General features: G+C 47.5%; 3 protein-coding genes across 4 annotated transcripts in view; all 3 read left to right on the top strand.

Moving 5' to 3' along the window:
* Positions 1-294: 294 nt before the first annotated feature.
* Positions 295-10,127, top strand: LOC122393503 (transmembrane protease serine 9-like). Its single transcript, XM_043389562.1, has 13 exons — positions 295-629; positions 2,528-2,583; positions 3,109-3,218; positions 4,493-4,574; positions 4,800-4,902; positions 5,292-5,429; positions 5,857-6,170; positions 6,439-6,564; positions 7,057-7,153; positions 7,602-7,763; positions 8,252-8,363; positions 8,796-8,896; positions 9,420-10,127. Exons 1-13 carry the CDS (start codon positions 572-574, stop codon positions 9,563-9,565), a joined length of 1,605 nt encoding a protein of 534 aa, XP_043245497.1. The 5' UTR covers positions 295-571; the 3' UTR covers positions 9,566-10,127.
* Positions 10,128-12,728: 2,601 nt separating this feature from the next.
* Positions 12,729-27,055, top strand: part of LOC122393496 (myoferlin-like) — a 78,788-nt gene continuing 64,461 nt past the window's right edge. Inside the window, exon 1 of one of the 2 annotated variants that reach the window (XM_043389545.1) lies at positions 12,729-12,829. The gene's annotated coding sequence lies outside the window, so the exon portion shown is untranslated. The remainder of the gene's footprint in view (positions 12,830-27,055) is intronic. The other variant, XM_043389553.1, reaches the window with a different exon arrangement.
* On the top strand, positions 24,558-26,487 carry LOC122393497 (mucin-13-like). Its single transcript, XM_043389556.1, has one exon. It carries the CDS (start codon positions 24,620-24,622, stop codon positions 25,778-25,780), a length of 1,161 nt encoding a protein of 386 aa, XP_043245491.1. The 5' UTR covers positions 24,558-24,619; the 3' UTR covers positions 25,781-26,487.

The following is a 27,055-nucleotide window of genomic DNA, read 5'->3' as shown; positions in this document are numbered from 1 at the left end:
TTTAGACTCACTCTCAGTCATGGCGTTCGACGAATAGGTTATCCCGGAGCTCGCCCAATGGCATGCCGCTCTGCAGCCATGCTGGTCTTGCTGCAAGGGACAGGGGCGGTTACAGGATGTCAACAAAGGGCTAGCATCATAAATTGAGTCAGTTAATTTGTAGGATAAAATATCTCATTAATATTTTAAGTATTTATTCATGGGCGGTGAGAACACGATTTTTATGAGAAACCGTCTAATTGATTTATTTTTACACAAGCACTTTTAATGAGCATCGTTGATCTGTGATTTGGCACTAACAGCATGTCATATCCACGCAGCTTATTGTCACCTGCCACCACCCCCTCTCGTCACCCCCTCCCCCCATTCCCGCTGACCTGAGTGCGCCTCTGTCCGGCCCGTACGGCATGGAAAACCGGCGCGGTGGCTGTAGTGACGCGCTCGGAACACCCCTAGAGTCCTGTTTACGTTACCGTCACCCGCCCCGCCGCGCCGGCCCGCGGGTGGACAGTCTAGTCTCACAACAGACGTGAGCAGGTGCGGCCGCGTGTGAGAACTCCACAGGTGTGAGATGTGGGTGAGAACGGTGCTGCTGCTCACCTCATCCTGGCTGGTATGGGCGTCACAAGGTGAGAGTATGGGGAGGTCAGGGGCTTTGTTGGGTTGCTGGGACGGTTTGTTTGTGAGTTCCGTGTTGTGGAATTACGGCGCAGTTGCATGGTGTGTTGAGTGTTGACGTTGGCTTTGTTGATGTGTTCAGTGCATGCATTGCACATAACGTAGTAATCACTAATCAGTATAGCCCACATGATCATGCAATATGCACTCATCCATAGCTTCACATTAAAACATTTTAAGTTTAAGGTCAATGCCTGACGCTGCGTGCGGTGACGTATACATTGCCGACTTGGACTACGGTCTACGACTGTAAAGCCGCGGATCACTTGTTTTACATCGAAACTAATAATTGAAAATGGTTTAACCCTCGCCGGCACAGGCCATTTTGAGTCCTTCGACGGCACAAGGGGGGGGGGTTGGTACGACCCCCCCCCTCGCGTTTGGCCCCTGATCGAGCTAGAGCTTCGCGGAAAAAACGAGCGTGTTGCCCGTCACGAGACGAAGCCGATGATACCCAATTTTAAGGTCCTAGGTCATCGGGTGACCTTCCAGGTCAGGTCAATGACCCGAAAACCGGGAAAATCGGGACCTGTTAGAAAGTCGTAAAGTGTGGCTGCTATGTGGTTTTCCGGGGTGTTGATCACGAATATCGTGTTAGTTTTGATCAGAGATGATGTCTTTAAGCATTTAGACCAGGTCGGGTCAGGTCAGGTCAGGTCAACCGGTAGGGGTTGTGACGGGTATTCGTAATACGTGTTAACCGCCTCGGACAGCTTCGTAACATGTTACAAAGGCACCAAAACTTCTTCGTAAATGTTCAATGGTTGCTAAATTCGAATTCAGCTCCAAAAACTAGCCTAGAAACATGTAAAACTCGAAAAAGTGAACCGAGGTCACCCAAGGTCACCAAAGGTCAATGACCTGACCTGACCCTCAGGTGACCTTGACCCCCACCCTAATGCATGGGAGCAACATCAAATCACATGTTTGAACGTTTGAAACCACGAAAAGCTTGCAAACGCGCGGCTAATGCGAGCCGACATGCGCCGAACCGCGATTTCGGCCAAACATGGTCACAGAAAAGAGGTCACAGGTCAAAGGACATTGGGGTCAGGGTCATGAAATTTTCAGGGTAGGTGTAAAATTGATCAATGCGAAGGTACTGAAAGTTTCGTCGCGATCGGCCGCTTTTTACGCGAGTTATTCGCGAAAAACCTTAGGGGGGTTGCATCAACCCCCCCCCCCCCCTGTGCCGGCGAGGGTTAAGGATTAATCGGTGTACGAAAATAGAAAGCAAACGCCGTGATTTACTGACTGCTGACTTCCCGAGATTATGGATGGATAAGTAATGCCTGCAAGGTATTTTATGCGAATGATGACCGTTTCAAGACGACATAATTGTACTCACCTACGTAGGGTACATAGTATGAAAGTATATGTGCAAGCCAAGCGCCACATGCGCATAACAAACAATAGCCATGCATGACCTTATACAAAATACACGATACGCAATTCACATTGTACTCAATATGCCGATTTAATCGCACATCAAAGACTAGCGGCTTACACCGATAATTCCTGACCCGCATCGATACCTTCACAGTGCTCATAATCTTCGCTGAGTCACTCATTGTAACTCGTCTGATATCGAAATAAACAATGACTCATAAATACCCATAGTCACGGGATATACGTGTTATGGACTAGACATGCGAGCAAATCATTCGACAGCTCTCTGCTCCACGATCCAAACAGAAGCTCAAGTTAGGTACTGGTGTGGGAAATCCCTCGATCCCCTCCCCCTCCCCCCACATACGCACATAACACAGTCACACATACAACAGACACAGAGCATGAGACGTACCCCGGAACAACTGTGTCTGTTTTTACCACTTGTTTCTAATTATAGATGCACCGGCATACGCTAAGCAGCAGCGACAAGATCTGACCTCGCATGCATATCAGGTTGGTAAGCAAGTCTTTGACCGTCGCCGAAACCGTTATGAATGTGTCTGGGGTCGTGGTAAGGGGTTGTATTTCATGGCGTCTACTTTATGCTGTATAGTGACGGCACAGTCGCGGTAACGTAACGGTCGGACTGAGGGTTAATCGGACCTAACTATATTTATATTTGGTGACCTCCTTTATGTTCGCAAGGCTTCGGTAAATAACTCGAGTAATCTAAGAATAAATGAATGTTCTGGTCACTTTTCGTTCAAGATTCCTCTCTAAATTTGTTTTGTTTGTGACTTGTTTGTAGTTTTTTTTAGATACAGCGACCCGTTAAAGTACTTGTGCAGGTACCAAGTAAAACGTGAATAAATCTTACGTTCAAAATAAATGGGCATTTATTTTGGCTTAAACGTATCCTGTCACGTAAAGTCTAACCATCCTTCAATATTGCCACTCCCCACGTGAGTCAACCACTTTTTTGCATCATTATTCCCATCAGAAGACCTTCGCACCTTCACGAACTGCCTTTTTCCTCAGAGAACTGTGCGGTCTCCCGAAGAGCGATGGGCCAGGTTTACGACCGGGATCAACACGAGGGAAGGTCAGCTGCTGTTACGAACTAAGCGAGGCATCAAGGATGGCGATGGGTGAGCTTAATGTTGAAAGCGTGCTGTATGTAAGATAAAAAGTAAATATGCTAGGATAATAATTCACTAAAGATACTTGATCAAGTAAATTATTACACATGAATTTTCTATTGCGTTCGGCGCGCGCAGTGTTCTAAAATTGGATTTTGGTTGGGTGTGCCGATGAAGAAACAAAAATCCTTGGATGAGAAAAAGGGAAGTAAATAACTGGAGTATTGCAAAATGGTGTGATGCCAATTTTTATGCCAACTGATAAACCAGGATTTCATGTTAGGATCTTGACATGGTGTGAAACAAAAGGATGAGGGTGCATCAACTCAAGTGATATGTAAACTGGCTGTTGGGAATACACGAAACATTTTTCAGAGATGAAGTAAGGTCGGTCATTCATATTTTAGGGATGAAAGTATTTTCCCCATTAGGTGTGACTTGCCACCAAAAAGTCTGAAAAATGGAACACTGGCTCGGCGTGTTAAAGGGACCCTCCCACCTTCAAAAAAGTTAATGAATTGGCATGAAAGTGATGTCGCTCGGTTCAGAAAGAGCAAAAACGAATATCTACCAAATTTCATCGAAAAATATTCACCGGTTTTCAAGATATTAGACTTTTACTTTTGTTTACTTTTTGGGATCTCCCCTGTTCCTAGCGACTTTATTTGAAAGTGCGGCATTTGTTGCGCGCAAAGCAGCATATACCACCGCGTGCTACAAAACGTTTTAGTCAAACATTTAAAAATCGTTAGATATCTGCGATGACGTCACACATTCAGAGGGGTATTCCTATGCATTAGCCCCTCTGAATCAAAATGCTGCAATTTTGAAATTCAATATTTCCGATTTAGGGCATTTCTCGATGTTGTGAGTGCCGAAACCGGTAATTGTGAGCCAGGGACCCCATTTTGGCTATCTCAACTCAAATCTAATGTTAAGGTGGGAGGGTCCCTTTAATTTGTAATCCGTTTGCACCTCACATTTACGCTGTTCATGTATATTCCCGATAATTTATTTCTGATGAAATTTATCACGATGCCTAATGAGTAATGCACTTGCGTAAATGGAACGATATTTCATATTGTAACTGCTTTATTTTGTCGTGTCTCGTTCACAATTTATAGTTACGAATCTTCGTTTTTATCGGCATTTTTTGATAAGTTTTGAATAGAAGCTCACGCCTCACTGTGCTGTTCCAAGCAGGCATATGTGCAAAATATCCATGAGGTCACGTGTGTTTCTTTTACGCCATTTAACTCGACTGCTGGTTTTCTCGTTGGCAGTCACGTGATCACATCGTTCCGGCATATTTCTGGAAAGGCGCTCAACGTGGCCACCAGGCTGGTCACTGACATTAGTATGAGGGTGAGTATAGTTACTGGAGGTGGCGGAGAAAGACAGAGCTGCCGTTTACTGTAAAATGATTCGGTAATATGATTGACGTTGCTATAGCGATCGTAAGACGGGACGATTTAAAGTTAGATCTGCTTATTCGCTACTGTTACTATACATGCTTGCCTTATTCATTCTTTAGTTTGTGAAGCTTTCGATTGAACTACTATATTCACCCCTGTATTGTTTCCATTGCAGGACTGCGCCGTGCATTGCATTCATGCCCAGTGTAAAGCCTGGAGCCACAATAATGCAACAAATGAGTGCCGCTTTCTCAAGGCTAAATCTGACTACGTGGCAGGTGTGTGATGACTATGATGATGATGATGATGATGATGATGATTGATGATGATGATGATGATGATGATGATGATGATGATGATGATGATGATGATGATGATGATGATGATGATGATGATGATGATGATGATGATGATGATTGATGATGATGATGTCCCTGAAAGTTGACCTGATCTTGACTTGACTTTGATCTGATTTTGACCTGACTTTTACCTGACCCAGACAGACACTGCCTGAACACTGTTGCGACGGCTGACCTGACCCCTATTTGACCTGGACTTAACTGGACTAACCATGTCTTTGCACTGACCTAACCCGACCCTGACTGTGAGCTTGATCTGAATAACATCTTCCAAGTAATATCTTCCCTGTTTCACATCTTCCCCACAGTGCCTGTTGTCCAGCCTCATTCGGACTTTTTCGAGATATCTCTGAAGAACCTGGGAGCGACCATCATCACCTTCCTGTTCCAGGGCGCCACTTCTCATAACATTGATGTTCGCCCGGAACAGATTCGGCTCATCAGCGGTGAGTTGATAGGGGTGCAGTTCGGCGGAATACTGGTGGGATTGAGGGGGATTTGAGGGTGGATTTCACGGAGATTGAAGGTGGATTTAGGGAGAGAGTAGGGCAAGGCCGAGTGGGGTTTGAAGGGTTCGTTTACCCGACTTTGTCTGAGCTGAAGCGGGACTTTGTGGTGGATTAGGCTGAACGGTTGATAAATGTAGATGTAAATAATGATCGTTATTCAGGGACAGGTTGTCGACGAAACGAAGTGTGCACACATTTTTATCTCAGTGGTTTTATCCACGATCTTGCCTGGGAGGCTGGGAGTGGGAGCTATGAGATTTCGCTAGTTGGCTTTCGCAGTTGTTCAGCGCCTACGCCCTACACACCCATTTGTTCGCCTACTGCAGCCTTCCACTGGCACCGCTCGTTCGTTCTGTGTTTTCAGATCCGCTGGCGCCGGAAAATGTCCTCACCGATCACCTAGAGCCCCTGCCTCCCCCTCCACCCACCACCCCCACCCCGGTCACCCAGCCCCCCTCCCACCCCGAACCCCCTGTGGAGGTCACCACCCCCGCGCCTCCCGACGCGCCCACCCCCGTACCCGACCTGTCATACCATTTCAACTTTCCGACACAATGTGGTGTGAGGCCCACGTTCGGTCTTAGCGACTTTGAGCGACTACTAGAGCCCTCTGGAAACCGGGAGAGAACTAGAGTTGTAGGGGGCACTCCGGTCGCTACTGGCACCTATCCCTGGCAGGTAAGTCTATCCGTGGCAGATATGTGGAGCGGCGATTGAACTGCGTTTTGTGTAAGGGATCTTACCCAACGGCCAATTTCCATCGATAATGAAACTACCTTGAATGAAGCTCACATAGCATATCTACCTTATTACTTTGTCAAATATTCAAATAAGATGGTCTCAGTTGGTGTTTACAATACTTGTTTGATATGCTTTCCGAATCCTGATAACCGATGTTAAAATGGAATATTTCAGCCATCGTACATTGTTTTCCTTCTTCTCTCAGGCGCAGATAGAGATATCCAACGAGCGCGGTTCCGGCTACGAGCACAGCTGTGGCGGTATAGTGATCTCGGACGACCTGATTCTCACGGCGGCGCACTGCCACACAAAGCACGAGAACAACTACCAGGTATTGCGGAATGCGGATAGGGGGAGACTTGGGCCACGGGCTGTTGGGACGAGCTCAGGGTTGTTCAAGTCCTAAGGCTTGGCTTGGGGAGTGTTTGGTGAAATAAATACCATGTCGGATGTATGGCACGCACTTGATGGGTCTTGCAGATGATCCTTGTCTGACCCTTTTCATCCGCTTATATTGCTAATTGCTCTCGCCTCTTTAGTTAACTTGAATTCTGAATAAGCGTTATTAATAATTCTAGCATCGTAAAATAGAAAGGATTTTAATACAGGCATTTATTAATACAGGCATTTTTAATTTCGGCACTACAGGCCATTTTTTCCTACGAAAAAGAACCCACGGGCAATTATGCCGTAAATGTTGCGTCTATCGAGTATCACTCATGTTTGTTTTCTTATAGTAGCCCGCCGTTGCCTGTACATTTTCCAGTACATTTTGTTTAACAACAACCAAAAGATCACCACAAAAATCATAACTTGTCGGCAGGTACGAGTGGCTCAGAATGACCTGCAGAACCCGGACGATCCCGATGAGCGTGTACTGGCGGTGGAGAGCGTGTACCGGAACCCCGGTCACCGCCCAGGTCAGTGACGGGGAGCGGTGGACGTGTGTTCGAATCCCAACCGATGCGAGAGCGATTTATCGCTCTAAAAATAGTTCCGCGTCGTTTAGAGATTAGTAGCCTCCTCAGAGAGTCCATGGCATTGCGCAGGTACTGAGCATATCACCCAGTAAAGAGGATCGATGTCGGAGTTTCATAGGCTGTATTCATGTATTGGTTTCAATAGTATGAATATTTATTAACTAGACTTTACATTCGCACTCGTGACTAAAAATTTTCAATGAAAAAGAAACTTGAATAAATGTCACGGAATGGCTGTAGCCTCGTACGGTCGTACCAGCCTTGTACCTTGCTTTCTACCATACATTCTATTCTGCAAGCTTTGCTAAGTGATGGTGTCCTTTGCAGGATTACCTCGTGTACCACTTCCCCCCCCCTATCTAACACCACATTCCCCTCCTCCCGGCAGACCTCCAGCAGGGGCAGCGGAACGACATCGCCATGATGCGTCTCAAGTTCCGCCGCGGGGAGCCCCACGGTCTGAGGTTTAGTGACTACATTCAACCTCTCTGCCTGCCCGCCCAGAACACCACGCTGGTGATAGGACAGCAGTGCCAGATCTCCGGCTGGGGTGAGCTGCTCGGATTGATGTACTAAACGTATTGCTTTGTTTGCTTTGTTTTGTGTGCTTTGTTGTGTTGTTTGTTGTGCTGTTTGTTGTTTGGACCTTTGTTACCCAGTACCCATGGTGTATTGAATATGGTTTGTTACCTTTGTTGTTTACGAATCGATAAAGTAAATCAGCCGGTGTTCGGTTAAAAAGGATATTTCATCATTTGTTTCGTCCACCCATTCATTGGATTGCTGTCGTTACCACTTCGCCTGTCAGTTACGTTTGTTGAAAAATATGTATTAATGCTTATCGATGTATCTTATTTTATAACTTGTCATCTGCTTGTTATCTGTCAACTGTCAACACTTAACCAGCTTGCAGGGCAGGCCTCAAAAAGCCGAAATCATGCGTTGAATGTTCCAAGCCCACCGCGCCATGCTCAGCCGACTGTTCTACTTTTGAACGACGCTGTAGCCTACATCCCTTGTCGTTCCGTTTGCCGGCAGGTCTTGTGGACGCCAACCATCCCAAGTCTGCCGACTACGCGTCTCGCTTCCTCAGAGGCGCTTTGATCGAGATTCTGGACCCTGCCATCTGCCGCAGGGCCTATGGAAACAGGTGGGCCAGGTCTTAGTTACCTCATTGTTACGCTACGTTATATAGCTACGATGATTACGTTATGTTATGTAATCACTAGTGTGGTTACGTGGCGTTATAGTTAGGTACTATGGTCATTGGTCAGCTACGTTTGTTATAGTTATTGTAGTTTCATTAGCTTATAGTTGCGTTATGTTACGTTATAGTTACGTTACAACTGTTACGCAACGTTGTAGTTATGCCACCTTATAGCTACGTTACGTTATAGCTGTAAGCTACGTTACGATAGAGCTCTAGTTGGGCCTGGGTCTGTCGAATAACTTTTTTGGAACTCCGTGTAGCCTGAACGAAAAAATACAACTCAATCATTTGACGTGAGAAGCGTAAACGATGACTCTTCTTCAACTGCGGCTATGGCTATGCTAATTGACGAATGGTCACTATCGTTGTCAGATTTGACGAGCGTCTGATGATCTGCGCCGGGAAAGAGGGAGGAGGAGTGGACACCTGCTCAGGAGACAGCGGTGGACCGCTCAGCTGCCGGGATAGCTTCGGTAAGAGAGAGGGGAGAGAGAAAGAGAGAGAGGGAGAGAGGGGAGACTGGAGAGAGAGGGAGAGAGAGAGTGAGAGAGAGAAAAAGGGAGAGAGCGGGAGAGAGAGAGAGGAGAGAGGAGGGGTGGGTATGCAGGGTGGGAAAGAGGGAGAGGAGAGCGACCAGGCAGAGGGATAGAGAAAGGGAGGGTGAGAGAAAGAGAATGAGAATGAGAGGAAAAACTCTTGGAACAATCATGAGGGCGCTGAACTGATAAGAGATATACCATCCCTCACAGTGACTACCAATCAACGCTCCGCTCCTGAACCGTGGACCAATCACCTCTTGTCCTGCCCTATCCCTGTCCTGCCCCTACCCTGACCTGACCTATCCTGCCCCGACCTACCCTGGCCTGACCTGACCCTCTGTCCCGTCTGACAGGTCTCTGGCTCCCTCGCCTTCCCCTGCCCTGTCCCGACCTGACCTGCCCCCCCCCCCACCTGCCCCGCCCCGCCCTGACCCTCTGCTCCCCCCTCCCCCCTCAGGTCGGTGGTTCGCCGCCGGTATCGTGTCGTTCGGCTGGGAGTGCGGTGCGGCCGGACACCCGGGAGTCTACACCCGAGTCAGCGCCTATCTGGAGTTTGTCCACCGCACGGCCGCCTTCCTCACCGACGTAGAGGTCGTGGTGTGACCTGGGTCAGGTCGCACGACCGTGCAGGTCATTGAGTCATGAGTCTCTGAGAGATTTGGCGCGGGGTTTTTATGGCATAATGGCGTCAAGTTTTTGAATGTGCTCAAACTATTGAAATGTATTCTTTTATGCGAACTTGACTTGTTTTTTTTTTCAATCGTAGCCTGTTATATGAAATGTGACGAAACACCTTGTTAGGCTGTGGGACGTTTGTACTTATTTCTTCTGGTCCTTTTAAGGAGATATTTAAATACACCTAACGAATTTGGACGAATTGGACCTAACGAATCACTCACCTAATTCACTTGGAATTGGCGAATATGAAAAAAGACGAACACTTTATCTACTCTCAATGGTAAAGGCTATGATGGTAAAGATATGACGCAACAGATGTATTTTGATTTGTTTTGTTTGCATTTTTATGAGGGCTTCCAACGAAACGCGACAGTGACTGCTGTATGCTCTGAGATTTGAGAGAGAAAAATGCATGCGAAATGTTTTAGCATATAAACGCATTGCGCGAAGCATAATGTTGTTTTAATAAATCGGACGGACGTGCTGAGATAACTTATTTCTTTACAAATCAGGAGAAGCCGGAACCACGGAGGGAACTTATTGACGACCTGCATTGTCGAAGAAACGGGCGACAGCACATCAGGTTTTGTTTCTTTGAATACCTAGAACCGAGGGCCAGGACCATTCGTCACCGCACTAGTTTTGGAGATTGATTGTAGATCTTATCACGAGAAGTACTCGTACACTGTTACCGAAAGGACACGGGTTCGGTCCTAGCCGGTTGCCAAACTTTCGATCGTTATAGGTAACTGCTGCCCGCGGATAATCGCCATATCGGGTCGTCCCCTGACAAAACGGGCCTCCGGCATTTCCACCTGACTCATGGCGGCGGTCGAAGAGGCGCGGTGAGGTCGAAATATGAATAGAAATAGATGTTAAACGGGAAAGTTTCGATGAAAAGCGTCCAATTTCATTACCTCGATTAACTTGTTACACGTTTCAATTAACAATTAACACGATTAACACGATAACACGATAACACGATAACGATTACACGATTAACAACTAACTACAAATTTCAACTAACATACCCAATTATACCTTACCCATTAAAAATAATCCTCGCAAAAAAATAAATTATCCCGTATAGCGTATTTGGAATATGTTCAGCACCTAGGAAAAACGCATCACAAAACACAAAGCAATGCTGAAGGAAAATGGTTGAGAGATATAGATCACTTTCAAAAAGGCACTGTAGCAGATGTCCGCAGTGCTACTAGGAATACCTACTTACAAATTTTTCATTTTCGGTTAGTTCATAGGATTATAGCATCAAATAGTTTTCTGTACAAAATAGGTAAATATGAGAACGATAAATGTTCATTCTGCTGTCGCGAACCGGAAACATTATATCATCTATTCTGGGATTGCGCTTTAGTTAAGGAGTATATAAGTGAAATTTGCAATGTTCTTAGAACACGTTTTGGAATTGATTATAAATTCAACAAGAAGCAATGGTTCTTTCCAAATCTCAATGACTGCGAAAGCACTGAAGTTATTGTTTATGTTTTAGCGAAAGTGGCCATTTACTCGGCAAAAAAGCAAGATACAAAACCCTCAGTGCAACACTTTTTTAATTAATTGAAATTAAAGTTCGAGAAAGAACGTCTTCTTGCGGGAAGACGTAATAAGTTGACTGAATTTGGAGAAAAGTGGGAAAGGCTCAGAATACTACCAACACTTGATAGTGGTCACCTTATCTCGATATAAATTAACGACTCCTTACATTCATGCTCGGTACAGACACACATATACATATAAGGGACACAGATACATATACGCAAAACACACACACACACACACACCGTTCAAACGGGCCGAACATTAGCCCCTCATCCTCGTCCCACCTTGTCCCTCTTTTTCTTCGCCCTCCGCTGCTACCGCGGCTGCTGCCTCTGCTGCTGCTGCCGCCGCTGCTGCTGCTGCTGCTGCTGCCGCCGCTGCTGCTGCTGCTGCTGCTGCTGCTGCTGCTGCTGCTGCTGCTGCTGCTGCTGCCGGTGCTTGGTCCGTCCGCTGCTGCGGCTGCGATGGCGATGTTGTGCCTTTTTGTGTGTTTTTTTTTTTTTTTACAATCTTTAGCTGCGTTGGCTCGTGCGAGATTGGCCGTTCTTTGTGTGTGGGGTTGAGAGGGTGAGGCGCATCCTGTGGCGACACGACGGGTGTGGTGGATGTGGAGAAGTTGATGACTTGACGTCAGCTGTGTCCGATGTGTTTGTGATTTGTGTTGTGGGTTAAATAAATTAAAAAAAAACTTGTTACACGTCTAAGCACACACAAGTTGACAAGATATCGGAATATCCATCCACTGTCATAATTGACTTTCAAATATATGAATCGATCTTATATTGAACGCTCACCCAGCCAGATTACGGGGGGGGGGGGGGGTGATGGGAGGGGCAGCTCCACCGGAACCGTCCTCTCGGGGTGACCGATCAGTGACTGGGTGGCCTGTCCCCCGGCCGGCCCCGGTGGCACTTCCGTCCTTACGGAACGGTCTCCGCCTTTGAGGCGGAGACCGTTCGAATTAGCAAGACGATCGAATTAGCCCATGTTTTATGCGGCTCAATATTATATCATCTAACAACCTGGAACCTGTCGCAATATTGCGACCGGTCATTTAGACCGGAAGGTCCAGCCCCACCCCCTCCCCAAAAAGACCGGGCTTTCTTGATTTAATCAGCATCCATAACAATGCTCATGCCTTCCGTAGAGGTACAATCGGTCCGTGAAGTGATGGAAAGATGGGCCACCGGCCAAGGATAGATCGTGACCTCAGATCGTGACAAGCCATTCGTGGTCGCCCGGAGCTCACTTGGCGCGCCCACCGCTATTCGCGCCACCCGCAATATTGGCGGGGTTTAAAACCCTCGCCGCCCCAGCTCGTCATAGGGACGCTTTGATTTATAAGGCAGTCAAATTGAACAAACTTTCCACTGAACACTGCAGCGACATGAAATTGCTATGTTGAGATGCTAAGGTGAAAGTTTAGCCCAATATTTGCCTCAAATACATTGTTGTTCTAGTCGCCAAATTAAGAGCTCGCCAAGTCATTCGCCGGCCGGTGTGAACCCGCGCGACGGCGGCCAGCAGAAGGAAACGGGGCGCGGTGCGCGGTGTCCGGTGTGCGTGAATTTTGTGTACATCCGTGTTCTTGCGAGCTGGAGCCCAAAGGATTTGGATTCACAATAGGTAAGTCCGTATTTTGTTTATCATCCAGCAGGATTCATATGTAGCTGCTTGGGCGTGGTGAACTACGGCTGGGTGCATGCCAATTCGCACCCTGGCCTTCGCCTTCGCCCGCTGCCAAGGCAAGCCAAACAAACTGAAAAGGCAAGGAGAAACGCGACTTGGGGAATAAACCGTGGATGTGGAGGTTTTTGTCGATTGTGCTACCTGCCTCTCACGCTTAGAAAGACGTATCTTGCTCTGCTTCTCATTTTTATAGCGCCAAATGGCTTTTGTTTCCTTCGCTGTCAATTTTCCCCACGAGTGGGCGGCGAAGGTCATATCGACACAGCTGCTAAGGTTGACTTTCCAATGTGCGTAGGCGAGCGAATAGCCCTTACGGTCGATATTCGCTCGGACTATCGGCGCTAGTTCAGTTGGGCAAACTAGACCTTTGGAATCAAAATATGGAGGCATCAAAAGATTGATTCCTTATGACCATATTTGGGCATAAATGCAGACCATTTCTAACTTACCAATCACATAAAAATAAGAGAGTGTTTCAAGAAGGAGCATGCCTGATCTTGAACAGAAATGCTGGAACTATCTCCTAAGCAAAATAATATTGCTCCTATCATAACAATTTGAATTCTATAGGTAGTGAAAGGCAATCAAGGAATTGATTCACTTTAAACAGATAATCATAATATTGATTCCCCATCAGCTGGCTAATCATTATTTTGATTCACAGGTAATGTAAAGAGATAGGCAACAATGACTTGCAGGAATACATCATTTATCTTGCTACTATTCTCATTTAGTGGTATCCTCAGCACCACAACAGATACCTATAGCAATGTTGTAGATAACCTTCACTACATTTGGTAACAATTCACAATTTTTAAATGTCAAGAATACAAAAACTGAAGCAACAGGTAAAAACCATATAATAAATATAAAAGCACTACAACAATGACAATAAGGGGTTTGAAAATTTCATTTTGCCATTTTACACAAATACTGATTGTTTAGTATGCGATTCATGATACAAAAATAACATACAGTGTGATTTCCTCAAAACAGCTTTTACGTGATGGACAGTGGCTCTGTCTTTTTCCCATTCACAAGGCCAAAGGGACAATTTCTTAGTTTTGAGGTAGCACTTTTTGGAAAGCTACCACATTTTTCTACCTTTTTAAAGAAAAATCTCACCGTCATGGGCCTTTTTTCAACCGTAACGATACATTTGAAGCCAAAAGTGTACCCAAATGAATCAAAAAATTGATTCCATGCCCATATTTGGTCATGGCTCCTCCCACCAGAATCAAATTATTGATGCCTCCATATTTTGATTCCAAAAGTCCAACTGAGTTTTGGATAAAGATGTGTATTTTGGGACCAGGTGCTAACCGGAACTCTCATGCCAACGCTGTTCCAAGCCAGAGTAGGTACTTGTTCCAAGTCACAAGGGGAACGGAACACATATGGCTGATTTATTGGGAAATGAATCTATCCCGGACCCAACTCTGCGAACCTTTCAAATAGCGGTCTTTCACTTGTCCGCCCAGGGCGCATTCATGCCTCTTCAGGTCAAGGTCACGGGAACATTTTGTGCTGGGGAGCGAGCGGTGGAGCGGTGGAGCATGGGCTTCGCATCATTGAAGACTTGCAGAAGCTGGTAGAAATGTTAACCAGAGAGCTCCGCCAGTACGGTTTCTTCGAATGTGGTTGATTTTCGTTTTGAATGAGTACATGCTGTGTGTTGAAAGTGAAGCATTGGTCAGTCTGTCAAATCGTATCTGCATGTGCAAGGAAATCTTACAATCCTACACTACACATCACATGCTACCGCATAGCCTTGGCTACCGCTTTAAATGTTCGGACTCTCCCTGGTAGATCTTGTTTACGATCTCGGCTGGGAATTTTACGACACTTTCTCTTCTGGCAGTTGGCACCTGTACTCTATGCGCGTTTTCAGGCAATAAACAAAGTGTGTGAACTTTCTCTCGAGGCGTCAGGTCTTACAAAGGACATTGGGAAGGACATTCGATTAATTGGCATGCTTGCCTGAAGCGATTAGCGAAACGTCCTCCATTTATCAGTCCCTATTTATTTTAGTAAGACATTTAGCTGTGGGCCATGCGTCTTCGAAATCATGCGCCCAATGGCCTATGTCCTATGCCTCCCTTGAATATCGAACTTGCGCGCGAGCTTATTTTGAAGATGCTGACCGATAGATTGTCAGTTTTGCCGTAATATTTGTTTTGTTATTTCCTATTACCAGTAACCAGGGGATCGAAGGTATGTAACTGTTGTGGTTGATAAGCTGTGTTCCTCACATATCGCAATGCTCGAGATCACATGGATTGTGTTCCACCCGGATTTGAGATATCCCGAATGGTTTTACGGCCCATTCCGGTTTGGTAACCTCTGAACGATCAGCTGGTGATCAGCTGATCTGACGTCATCACCGCGGGGGTGACGTCATACACCAGTGATGTCATGGTTCTGAGGCTGGACGGGAAAGGCAGGGGGGTGACTGGATAACATTTCCGCCCTGTGCCCCTTCTGTCACCGCCCGCAGCCCGTCGGGCGGGCGTCGTCTGCATCGTCCACCGTCCACCGTCCACCGTCCACCGTCCCACCGTCCCACCGTCCACCGTCCACTGTCCACCGTCCGTTTTTAGTTTTTACCGCCATGTGACGGTGGTGAGACGGATACACTTGCACTATATTCGTACTCTACAGTCTACATAGTTCATAATTCATTGGGTGAGGTCTTGCCATTCTGTAGCCTGGATTTGCCCTCGACACCCATGATACCTGCCACGCCAGCACAGTCAGAGACCTGTCCGGCCGCCGCCGCCGCCGCCGCCGCCCCGCCCGCCCCGCCCCCGCCGCCGCCGCCGCCGCCGCCCTCGCCGCCGCCTTCGCGCACATTCCCAAGTGGGCCGTGGGGGCGGCGCCCGGCGGTGCTGTCTGGGCCCAACCGTGGCACGCCTCTGACATTGTATGTCTAACGGTCTCCTTAGACCGGGCCTGTGAGCTTTGTGTTAAAAACCTGCGGGGCTGCACACACTGCAGTGTGGGCACTGCCGGGAAGGGTGTTAGTCTATCTAATGTGGGCAGACGATCGCCCTATTGCAGGCACTGAGATTCTGTTTTTCTTTGTCGCAAGTCCTTCCTTTGAGGATCTTACTGTGTCGACTCGGACACACTCGATGCCCAGAAACTGTATTAGGGCGTTTTGATCTTAGTTCCAAAGGCAGTTGCTATTTCGCATTATGCACTGGTGTCCTTGATACTTGATTCACAGTGATAACAAATATTTTTCATTTCATTTCGTTTTGATACCAATTGCCGTACATGGAACCGATTGCGAATCTTCCGCATAAGCGTTTTTTAGAGCATCTGTACCGCGAAGATTAACGACTTTGACGGTGAAAATTCTGAAGCTCTGGCATGCTTTGAAGCCTGCCCAGAAAACTGATAGTGGGATAAATGAGGAATTCAGTTATCTATCCGAACGCAAACACCATGATATGGCATGAGTATACCAGTAATCTGGGCTTGCTTGGCTAACTGGACTACAGTGTAGTTTTCTGCGAACACCCATTCCAACAGCCGTATTTTCAAGCACCAATATTCTCATTTTCGTATTTCCTATCCATAATCGGAATCGGCGGGTGCATTTTCTCCGCCTCACAGCTCCAACAATGAAGTTGAACAAGACTTGCATGCCGCCCGCGCTTTCCGAATCCACACCCGATTCCAAACATTTTGCTTTTGCGTCAAATATTTGCTTCCTGTTCACATATCCGGAGTAGCTCCGTGGAAGGCAGCTCAGTTCTGGAGGGTGTCGACTGACTCGCAGTCGCATGCCTAACCTTCTTATTGGTCTTCGTTGTGAAACAGTTGCATCCCATGCACTTAACTTGCTGGATCGAATGCCTCTTAATTCATAGAGGGTTCATGAGTGACGTTTTTTAGTCGGCTCGGCTCGGATTTATGCTCGGATAACATGCTTTTCCGTGCCGGACATTTTTCTCCCGGTATCCGGATATCTGTTTATCCGGATGACATGTATTTTATTTTCTGAATGCACGTGAATTATTTTCTGTAATACCACCACTGAAATGTCAATCGATCCTGCTCGCTTACTTTCTATGTTGATGCACTTGCTTGCATCGCTGAAGGCACTTGTCCATGGCAATATCTTATCTTCGCTATGCAATCAATGCAATCACTTCTTGAATTGATGTATCACCGTTACCTTAATCGGTTAATCCGGTCACTTCACACATTGTCACCACTTGTGAAGGAAATGTACGGTCAAGGAGACTTTTACAACCGCTCCAGCTATTCGCACAATTTTCCTGCAATTATTCGGAGTGGACATTTGAGTCGCTATGCGTGCTATTGTCCCTGAGGCCCAACACATGGGCCATGGTAACATATTCCAAGACTATGTGTAAAGCAGGGCTGCGGAGTCGATGAATTTTCGGCGACTCCGACTCCGACTCCGACTCCGGCTTTCAAAAACCAGCTCCGGCTCCGACTCCGACTCCGGGCAGAATTGTCGACTCCGACCGACTCCAACTCCCGACTCCGACTCCGCAGACCTAGCAGGGCTGCGGAGTCGACAGATTTTCGGTGATTCCGACTCCGACTCCGTCTCGGGTTTCTAAAATCGACTCCGACTCCGACTCCGACTCCGGTCACAACTGTCGACTCCGACCGACTCCGACTCCGACTCCGACTCCGCAGCCCTGGTGTAAAGCTTCGCTTAGCGGTGGCTCTGTCCTTGTGAATCCTTCCCATCAAAAGTTTCGGACTAAATTTATAAAAAAATATAAATATTTTTGTTTCGCCTTTTCTTAGTTTAGGTGTATGCTAGTACGACAACAGAACAGCGCGTATAAAAACACAATAAAAAATGATTAGAAATAAATCGTCACATGCTAAAGATGGCTGACTGCATGATCATCGACACAATGAAACAATCAAAGTAGAATCCAACAGTCACCTGTAACATAACCTTCCATCATGAAGTCGTATAATGTTATCATGAATCCATGGTCTAGTGCAGAAAACAGCTCACAAAGTCGCTATCTTCTCCCGTGAGCAAATACCATGTATGTTATCTACAGCTACTGTTCCGTTAACGTCTGGTCTAAATCTCCGCCAGGATATGGTGTAGATTTTTCTGTGATATCGGGCACTGTCTGAAGCTGTCTGGGTCATGCCACGGGAACTGATAAGCAGGCAGTGCAGGTGAACCATGAGATTCGTGGATTTGTTGGTCCGTTCTGGTGGGTATGGTGTTCACTGTTCAATAGGTGAAATTTCATAACGTTTCAATGTGTTACATGATCGCAGTTGACTAGGTATGCTCCATTTTGTTAGCTGGATGATGTTTTGATAATCCTTAAAATTGGCCTGCTTTGCTTACATATTTGGCTTGGGCGTGTGACCTGTGGCAGTAATTTCTAATGTGTCAAGATTCAGGTTCTGTTGTGCTGAATATACTGACCGCTTGGCAACGACCTGTTGCCAGATCCAACACGTGGCGTGGGCGTGGCAACACTGGTAGTTGTCAAACCTCTACCCTCTTCCTCTCCCCTCTCTCCCTCTTCTCTCCCCCTCTCTCCTTCTCTCCCTCTTCCTCTCCCGTCGCTCTTTCTTCCCCTCTCATCAGCTCCCTTCCCTTCACCCGACCCGTGCCTTGATCGATTTATCTGTTTGTACAAGTTGTGTGTATGTTTTAGACCTCACTTATATTAAAAGAAAAACGTTGCTCACCAATTTCTAGGCTTTGTTTGCGAAACCACCTCACCTTTAGCGCATTTGCTTCATATAATCCGTGCTCTATCTACTGTCCCGACGAATAATAGTCTGCAAAACTCTGTACCACTCGTCCGGTTCTCCACTCCCGCGGGTGACCTCTCGACCTTGACCCCTGGATAACTCCCACGACCCCGGCGGCTGCAGACCGCGCCGTCTGGACAGGTGGAGGGGGGGGGGGAGGAGGTGAACCGGCAGTCAGCTGGCTAAATCAGCTGAGCGCTGGCACTCGTCCAGCGCTCGGCGGAACTGGCCGGAGGGAGGGGTCGGGGTGGAGGCGGTACCGGTGTCGTATTGTTGGTTCAAAGATTCTACGGTCTACAACTGATCGTACGGCTTCAACTGATCGTACGGCTCTTTGATTCCACTGCACTAAATTAGGTGCTCAACTCCCTATTTGAAACGTGCGCAACATTCATAATAACCATTTTAATTTTGTTTACCCTCATTTAGCACCGCTTCGACCAATGCCACTCTCGCCTTAGCTATATCTAGACTCTGTAGTCTGAACGCAGCTCCAGGGTCTCGTCATGCCCTTTCGGTGACCTCGGGACATGGGGCTGCATCCGATGATTCACACGACCCGCCTACCTTATTTGCACGGCCACGGCCTTAGAACCATTGCGAGACAGGCTATTGTTTCAAAATGTTGCACCCGTTGCCTTGGTCATGTTTCGAGGCATCATAATACAAAGACGATGCTGAAATGCTGATATGCATTATGCAAGGTGTAGGCACAGACAGTCGATTTATAAGTTTGGTAAGGAAATGTCTTGAACCTGCAGAAAGTCTACGACAAAAACTTCAAAGGTCTTAAATGGCCATCTCTCTGCCATACGACATAGGCTGTTGAGCTGTTAGCACCAATGAGCTGATTGCGTGTCTCGGCTGCTGCGCATGCAGACACAAATACTCGTACACAAACACCCACACACACAGCATAAAGCAGTCAGCCTCATCAGTCACATATCAGTCAAAGGCACGTGACCGTGTGTCTGCGATGCTGTCAGCCGCCACAGATCGGAAATGACTCGCGCTGCCGAGAGGAGGGCGGTGGAGGGGGGTGGGGGGTATGAAATGACTGGGCGATGAATCAGGCTCTCCTGATAGTTTTGGGAGGATAATCCGGATGAATGTAATATGTGACTTCAAAAATATCACAGAAACCTGTCTAGATGACACTAATGCGATCACCATATGATGCGTCTGCTTTTGTAACACGCTTGATAGGTGAGGCTATCTTCTGAGGTAAATGGCTTTTCGTTGTATTTATCTTTGTTTACTCCCATTTAATCTCCGTTGCTCCCACTGCTCTCTCACTCACTCGCGCTCTCTCTCTCCCTCTCTCTCTCTCTCTCTCTCTCTCTCTCTCTCTCTCTCTCTCTCTCTCTCTCTCACTCACCTTCCTCTCCTTCCTCTCTTCCCACCTTCAATGTGGAGAAAGTAGCCCATGGTTTGCTCAGTAGACGCTCTGTTGGGCAGAGTATGAGAGCTCGCCGGGAAGAGTAGGGAGGAATGGGCGGACCGCCTTTACCGAGCTCTGTTCAGAGCACTTCCCATCGGTCTTTGAGACGGCTTCACATCGAGGGCCCAGCGGGGGACCTTCAGCGAAAGTTTGACGGTGGCACGGAATATAGCATCGCTGGCTTAAGCATATGGCGAGATTGTTTGCTGTCTTCCTAGAGATGCAAGGCTGGTTAAGGGGCTTTTTCGGATGTCAAGTGGATATTGGAACAATAAATGAAGACTGCAGCGATGATTTAGTCAGTGATATCTGAAAAATGCTTCCATCAGCACATCATAGTAAAACAAATGCGATCGGCTAAAAACGAGTACGTATTTTTGACGAAGAGTCAACCGATGAAAAAAGATGAAATGTTTGCTATGGATGTGCTCGATGCTCACTGCTTTGAGTATGCTTCATAGTTCACACCTTTGGTTTTTGATCTATTGATCTATAGCGCTGCTATAGCGTGCTGCAAAGCGCTGCAAGGTTTCTAAATTTTCTGTCGCCTTTTCGGCTGTACTGACTTTCCCACCTCTCAGTTTCTCTGCTCTGTCCACCTCTATAGCTGTGTTCTCAGTTATCACTTTCGGTACAGCCCTAGCGTGCGTTTATTTCGCCTCTATTGTTACATTCCTACAGACCAGTCGGTCTCCTATTTCCGCGAGGGTGACGTCATGCCTCAGACCAGTTTGTGGAATGACGTCATACATCCGCTCCGTGGACCGGTTCGTGACGCATGACGTCATACTTCCGTTTGTCCTGTAGCACGGAATGAATCAACACGTGATGAGGGGGGGGGGGTAGTTTGGTTAAGCTAGCGCTAGGGATCTGCTTTGGTTAGACGTGTGTTAAGTGTACCGGGATTTGGCTACCGCAGCATGCCAAACTTTCGCACGTGGTTTCTGTTGTTTGTCTGGGATTTTCCGGCAGATTTATACGTGACTTATGCTGTTTACCTGGAGTTTTCCGACTCTGTATGGTTTGGATTGGAACTTGTGTTCAGCGAAGGCTACCCGATATCGTTTTCAATTGTCAGAATCGCATATTGCCTGAGAAGCTTACTGGTGCAAATCCCTTTACAAATGCCTTCATAATTGCATGAAATAAACGGTTAGAGATAAAAGCTATACACGAAGCAGCATTTTTGATCCATTCACTATTGATGATCACTTATTTACTGAATGGAACGACTGGTTTGATCAGGTTTTTATTTCAGGCACGCTACCTGAATAGCAAGCAGCTCCATGGAACGAACGACACCCTAATCTTTTACATCACTATGTAATACCGAGTTGGGATGTCATATTAGTGTCATAACTGTTCTGTCGTGGACTGCCACAAATCCTGAACATTTCCGTTGTATCCCATCTTTCACGCTTTGCGTGGCAGCATTGGATGCATCTATTTGAATATGTTCACAAAAGTTTCTTACATTAATCGTTTGATATATTGAAAAATGTTGTTACACTGATAACTCTTAGGTGTGTATTTTTACTTTGCGTTTGTTCCATGCCTATTTCCATGGCATTTGACTGCCTAATAAGGCTGGTGGCTTGCTCAGCGGTGCTGAGGCGTATGTGATAAGCTTACGTCATAATTTGCACGCCTGGCCGTGCTTAGACATCATTTATAAATATGGTAGGTACTTGGCCATGCGCTCCCGCTTATTTTTCTTTTTCTGTAGCGCTAAATTCCAGCACTGAGTAAGTGGGCTGGCTGCTTGTTTTTATTGCAGTGTGCTTATTGCGTCCGGCCCTTGATAATAATTTGCATGCTCCATAATTCGTTGATTTTTCATATTTGCTAGTCACGATAGGATAAATTTTGCTGTTTAGTTAGTTTTTGCATTGATTAAGAACCCCGAGAAAGCAGTCGCACGGCTACAAATTTGCCGTCCATATTTGCCCATGTATTTTACATTTTATGCCTCCCTCACCATCTGACAGGATGTCTGGCTCAAACATCCTGGTCCATGCGAGGTCACGTCCCTCCCCTCCCACCAGCCCCAACCCAACCTCTCCCCCCCCCCAGCTTGACCTCCGTTCTATGCAGAAGTCGGAAGGGGGCGGGGTGGCTCGAGACGGAAGGGGGCGGGGAGGGAACAGCTCTAGATAGGTCCTTTTGGTCACACTGTGTAAATTTGATGCCCGGAGAGGTCCTGAGAGATTGGTGGCGATATCTGCAGTCGTTTAGGAGATATCTACGGAAAAGGAAAGGGGGCGGGGGCGTTTCGCCCCCCACCCTCCTACGGGGCGCGGGTTAACCCTCGCATGTGTAGGGGGGGGGGGGTCGGATGGACCCCCCCATGGTTTTTCGCGAATAACTCGCGTAAAAAGCGGCCGATCGCGACGAAACTTTCAGTACCCTCGCATTGATCAATTTTACACCTACCCTGAAAATTTCATGACCCTGACCCAAATGACCTTTGACCTGTGACCTCTTTTCCGAGACCATGTTTGGCCGGAATCGCGATTTCGCGTATGTCGGCTTGCATTAGCCGCGCGTTTGCAAGCTTTTTGTGGTTTCAAACGTTCAAACATGTGATTTGATATTGCTCCCATACATTAGGGTGGGTGTCAAGGTCACCTGAAGGTCAGGTCAGGTCATTGACCTTTGGTGACCTCGGGTGACCTCGGTTCACTTTTTCGAGTTTTACATGTTTCTAGGCTAGTTTTTGGAGCTGAATTCGAATTTAGCAACCATTTGAACATTTACGAAGTAGTTTTGGTGCCTTCGTAACATGTTACGAAGCTTTCAGAGGCGGTTGACACGTACTACGAATACCCGTCACGACGCCTACTGGTTGACCTGACCTGACCTGACCCGACCTGGTCTAAATGCTTAAAGACATCATCTGTGATCAAAACTAACACGATATTCGTGATCAGCACCCCGAAAAACCCCTTAGCAGCCACACTTTACGACTTCCTAACAGGTCCCGATTTTCCCGACTTTGGGTCATTGACCTGACCTGGAAGGTCAACCAATGACCTAGGACCTTAAAATTGGGTATCATCGGCTTCCTCTCGTCACGGGCAACACGCTCGTTTTTTCCGCGAAGCTCTAGCTCAATCAGGGGCCAAACGGCAAGGGGGGGGGGTCCAACCGACCCCCCCCCCCCTACACATTAGAAGCTGGCAAACGCCGCACACATGCGAGGGTTAAGATTCAGAGGGGCTAATGCATTTGAATGCCCCCTCTGAACTTTTGACGTCAGCCTAGCTCTAGCTATACCACCTTCGCTAAGCAGTGGTGGTTTATGTTACTTTGCGCGCAACATCTGCCGCACTTCTTTGATACCAAATTATTCTTTTCCAAATGACGTCGTAGGAACAGCGATGGCTCCGAAAAATAAACAAAAGTAAATGTCTTGTATCCCAAGACCGGTCAATATGTTTAAATGAAATTTGATGGATAAATATTTTGGTCATTCTGAACTATGTTACAGCACTGAAGTGCCAATTCATTAACTTTTTTTTGGAAGGTGGGAGCCGGGAGGTTCCCTTTAAAATAATCGAAAGTCTTCTAATGTATGAGTCTACTAATGTACTAATGTAACATTTTCACTTTGTGCTCCCTAGTGTGAAACTTCATGCCGAAGAGCAGCGCCTACTGCCAGCCCTCCTTGCCAAAATATGCCAGAATCATGAACCTCTTCAGGCAGTGGACACTGCCAGAATCAAAGTGAATCAGATTTGAAAGGCTTAGGACTTAGAGCGCTTAGGATGCAATTCACATACTTTCCTTTGGTAACAGCCCATTTCAGGACGCTAGCAACCCTTTTATCTTAATTGGTCACGTGTTTGGGCCAGTGTTCGCCATGGGCCGGGCCAGCCCAATGGGCCATGGGCTGGGCTGGGCTACGGGCTGGGCTGGGCCCTTAAATATGACGGATCGATGGGCTGTGGATGGGCTGGGCCAAGAACTGTAAAGTGGGGCCAGAAGTTTGCAACTGAGAGAAAACACACTTCACTAGCTTATTAGTGATTATTCTGCAAAGCTTAAAAATGAGTTAATACCTAAAGCATATATGTGCATTTTGCAATGTGCATTGAGAAGATTGATGTTCTCAAAAGATTTGTTTCTTGGGTAGCTTTGGATGACATAATACCTGTGTGGTGTCATGATATTCAATCCATTCATTTTTGACGGGCTGGACCGGGCTGGGCTTTGACATTTTTACCATGAATGGGCTCGGGCTGGGCCGGGCTGTGAACCCATGGGCCTGGGCTGGGCTGGACTGGGATTTTGCGGCCCGTGACGAACACTGGTTTGGGCCCCCTTAAACTGTGCCCCAGCTCTCAGTAAAAGGCTACGACTGCTTATTGAACTTTAAACGAAACATTGCATTCCTGTATCATGCAGGCCAAACATACGTGGTCGCACAGGCCTCCGTGCTACCGCATACATAAACCGGCACCGGCAACTGGCGGCACCATTGGTGTCGGGCGGGGCCGGGCGCGATGTTGCCGCCGCTGGTGCTGGTGTTGGTGCTGACGGTATTGACGACACCAGCAGCACCACGCTCTCTCTCTGCCTCCTCTCTGTGTGTGACCGGCGATGGCGGCGTACCGGACGGCTGCGGCGGCGGAGCTGTGCAGCAGAGCCGCCGCGGTCGTCTGCCGGACCTCAGCGGTCGTCTCACCGACTTCGGCGCCGTTCTGCTGGACAGCGAGGAAGAAGAAGATGATGAGCTGGGCCTGATGACGCTGGTGAGATTGAAACGCGCTCCAGAGCCGCATCGCAGGCACTCCCGCGAAAAGAAAGGCAAAAAGAAGAAGAGGAAGAAGAAGAAGAAGCCCTCTAGCAGAGGTCGATCTCGGGAACTATGTGAGGATGATGACGAGGAACCAGTGGACTCCAGAGAGAGACGCCACCGCGGCAGGGGACGCAAAAAGAAGAAGAAGAAGAAGCACTCGAAGGAGAAGGGCCGAAGATCTGGTGGCCGCTCGAGACGTCGCCACTGTCCGCCGACCGACGCAGAAATTACCACCGAATCGGGAACAACCGAATCGGGTACCACCGAACCGGGTACGACCGAACCGGGTACCACCGAAGCGGGAACAACCGAATCGGGTACCACCGAATCGGGTACCACCGAACCGGGTACCACTGAACCGGGAACCACTGAACCGGGAACCACCGAATCGGGTACCACCGAACCGGGTACCACCGAACCGGGTACCACTGAACCGGGAACCACTGAACCGGGAACCACCGAATCGGGTACCACCGAACCGGGTACCACTGTACCGGGAACGACCGAATCGGGGACTGCTGAATCGGGAGTCACTGAATCGGGAACTACCGAATCAGGAACCACGGAAGCAGGAACTAACGAACCGGGAACCTCAGAAGCAGCAACCACTGAATCGGAAACTACTGAAGGAGGAACCACCGAATCGGATACCACTGAATCGGGAACTACCGAATCAGGAACCACTGAATCGGGAGCTACCGAAGCTGGAACCACTGACTCGGGAACTACTGAACCGGAAACTACCGAACCAACCACAGCTGTAGCAAGTACTGCGGATGATATCCCAACTGAGCCCGGCACGACAGAGGCGATTGGCTCGACTGCCGACTCGCTGACGGGCCTGGCTGACGTCGAGGCCGTATAATTGCACGAAACACCATGCTGTGGTGTCGTGCGTTGGCTATATTTTGTTTAGTAGCGTGCGGTAAGGGCTACAAGATGTCATTAGCTGTAGTAAGAATTATAATGTCGCTATTCGTTGAATGAATTACTGAGGTAAATGTTTGTGACTTAAAGCGGCCATCCCACCTTAACATTAGTTTTGAGTTGAGATGCCATGTTGGGGTCCTTGGCTTGCAATTACCGACACTTAAAAAATCGAGAAGTGCTTTAAATCGAAATTGTTGAAGTTCAAAATTGCAGCACTTTGGATTCAGAGGGCCTTTCTTACACCTTTGTTACACGAATCATTTGTTTTCTGAATGGGACGACCGGTCTGACCATTGTTTTGATCATGGATGATACGCTTTCTGAATACCGAACAGGTTCAGTGAAGTAACGACACCGGCATCTTGTCCATCGCTTTGTGTCAACGATTCAAACTGTCACATTAGTGGTGTAGCTGTTCTGTCATTTTTTACGAGCCCTAAATATAGGTACGGTGTGCTCCATATCAAGCTTCGATTGGAGTTCATTCTGCATTTGACCTCAGCCCAGGCATCGCGCTTCGTGTAGCATTGGTCGAAGTTATTGGGGTTGTATTAGCAGAGGTTTATTTTGTTAACCATGGGCTTCATTTTCGTGGGAAATGCCAGTGGTCATTTGGTAGAAAATAAATGAGTCGGAAATGAGTTATGTTTTGTACGTGCTTATTTTCTGCCTCCTATATGCGTTTTTGAACATTACAAACCTAGTTGACCTTTGACAAGTATGATCAAGTTTGGAGGCTGCTGGGGTTTATAGAAAAGTTAATGTCATATAAAGGATGACCTGGCAATGGGTTGGCGTCCTTTTAAACACAGCAGTGCTTGCGTTTTTTGCGACTTGTTTCTTTCCTATTTACACGCCTATTCTGCACTACGTTATGAATAGCATTTCCATATTTTGCAGGCTTTGGTGACGAGAGAGAGAGAGAGAGAGAGAGAGAGAGAGAGAGAGAGAGAGAGAGAGAGAGGGAGAGAGGGAGAGAGAGAGAGAGAGAGAGAGAGGGAGAGAGAGAGAGAGAGAGAGAGAGCGAGAGAGAGCGAGAGAGAGCGAGAGAGAGCGAGAGAGAGCGAGAGAGAGCGAGAGAGAGCGAGAGAGAGCGAGAGAGAGCGAGAGAGAGCGAGAGAGCGAGAGAGAGCGAGAGAGAGCGAGAGAGAGCGAGAGAGAGCGAGAGAGAGCGAGAGAGAGCGAGAGAGAGCGAGAGAGAGAGAGAGGG

This window comes from Amphibalanus amphitrite, unplaced genomic scaffold (assembly GCF_019059575.1).
Source record: "Amphibalanus amphitrite isolate SeventyFive unplaced genomic scaffold, NRLGWU_Aamphi_draft 000538F_arrow, whole genome shotgun sequence".
NCBI lineage: Eukaryota > Metazoa > Arthropoda > Thecostraca > Balanomorpha > Balanidae > Amphibalanus > Amphibalanus amphitrite.
Note: the sequence above shows the minus strand (reverse complement) of the source record. Positions and strands in the feature narration are given on the sequence as shown.

What these genes read in the sequence shown, in the direction of transcription:
- LOC122393503 (XM_043389562.1), top strand. Translation starts at nt 572, where the DNA reads ATGTGGGTGAGAACGGTGCTGCTGCTCACCTCATCCTGGCTGGTATGG. An exon ending in TCACTGACATTAGTATGAGG is followed by an intron (nt 4,575 to 4,799) that starts GTGAGTATAGTT and finishes TTTCCATTGCAG; the next exon opens with GACTGCGCCGTGCATTGCAT. An exon ending in AGCACGAGAACAACTACCAG is followed by an intron (nt 6,565 to 7,056) that starts GTATTGCGGAAT and finishes ACTTGTCGGCAG; the next exon opens with GTACGAGTGGCTCAGAATGA.
- LOC122393497 (XM_043389556.1), top strand. Translation starts at nt 24,620, where the DNA reads ATGTTGCCGCCGCTGGTGCTGGTGTTGGTGCTGACGGTATTGACGACA.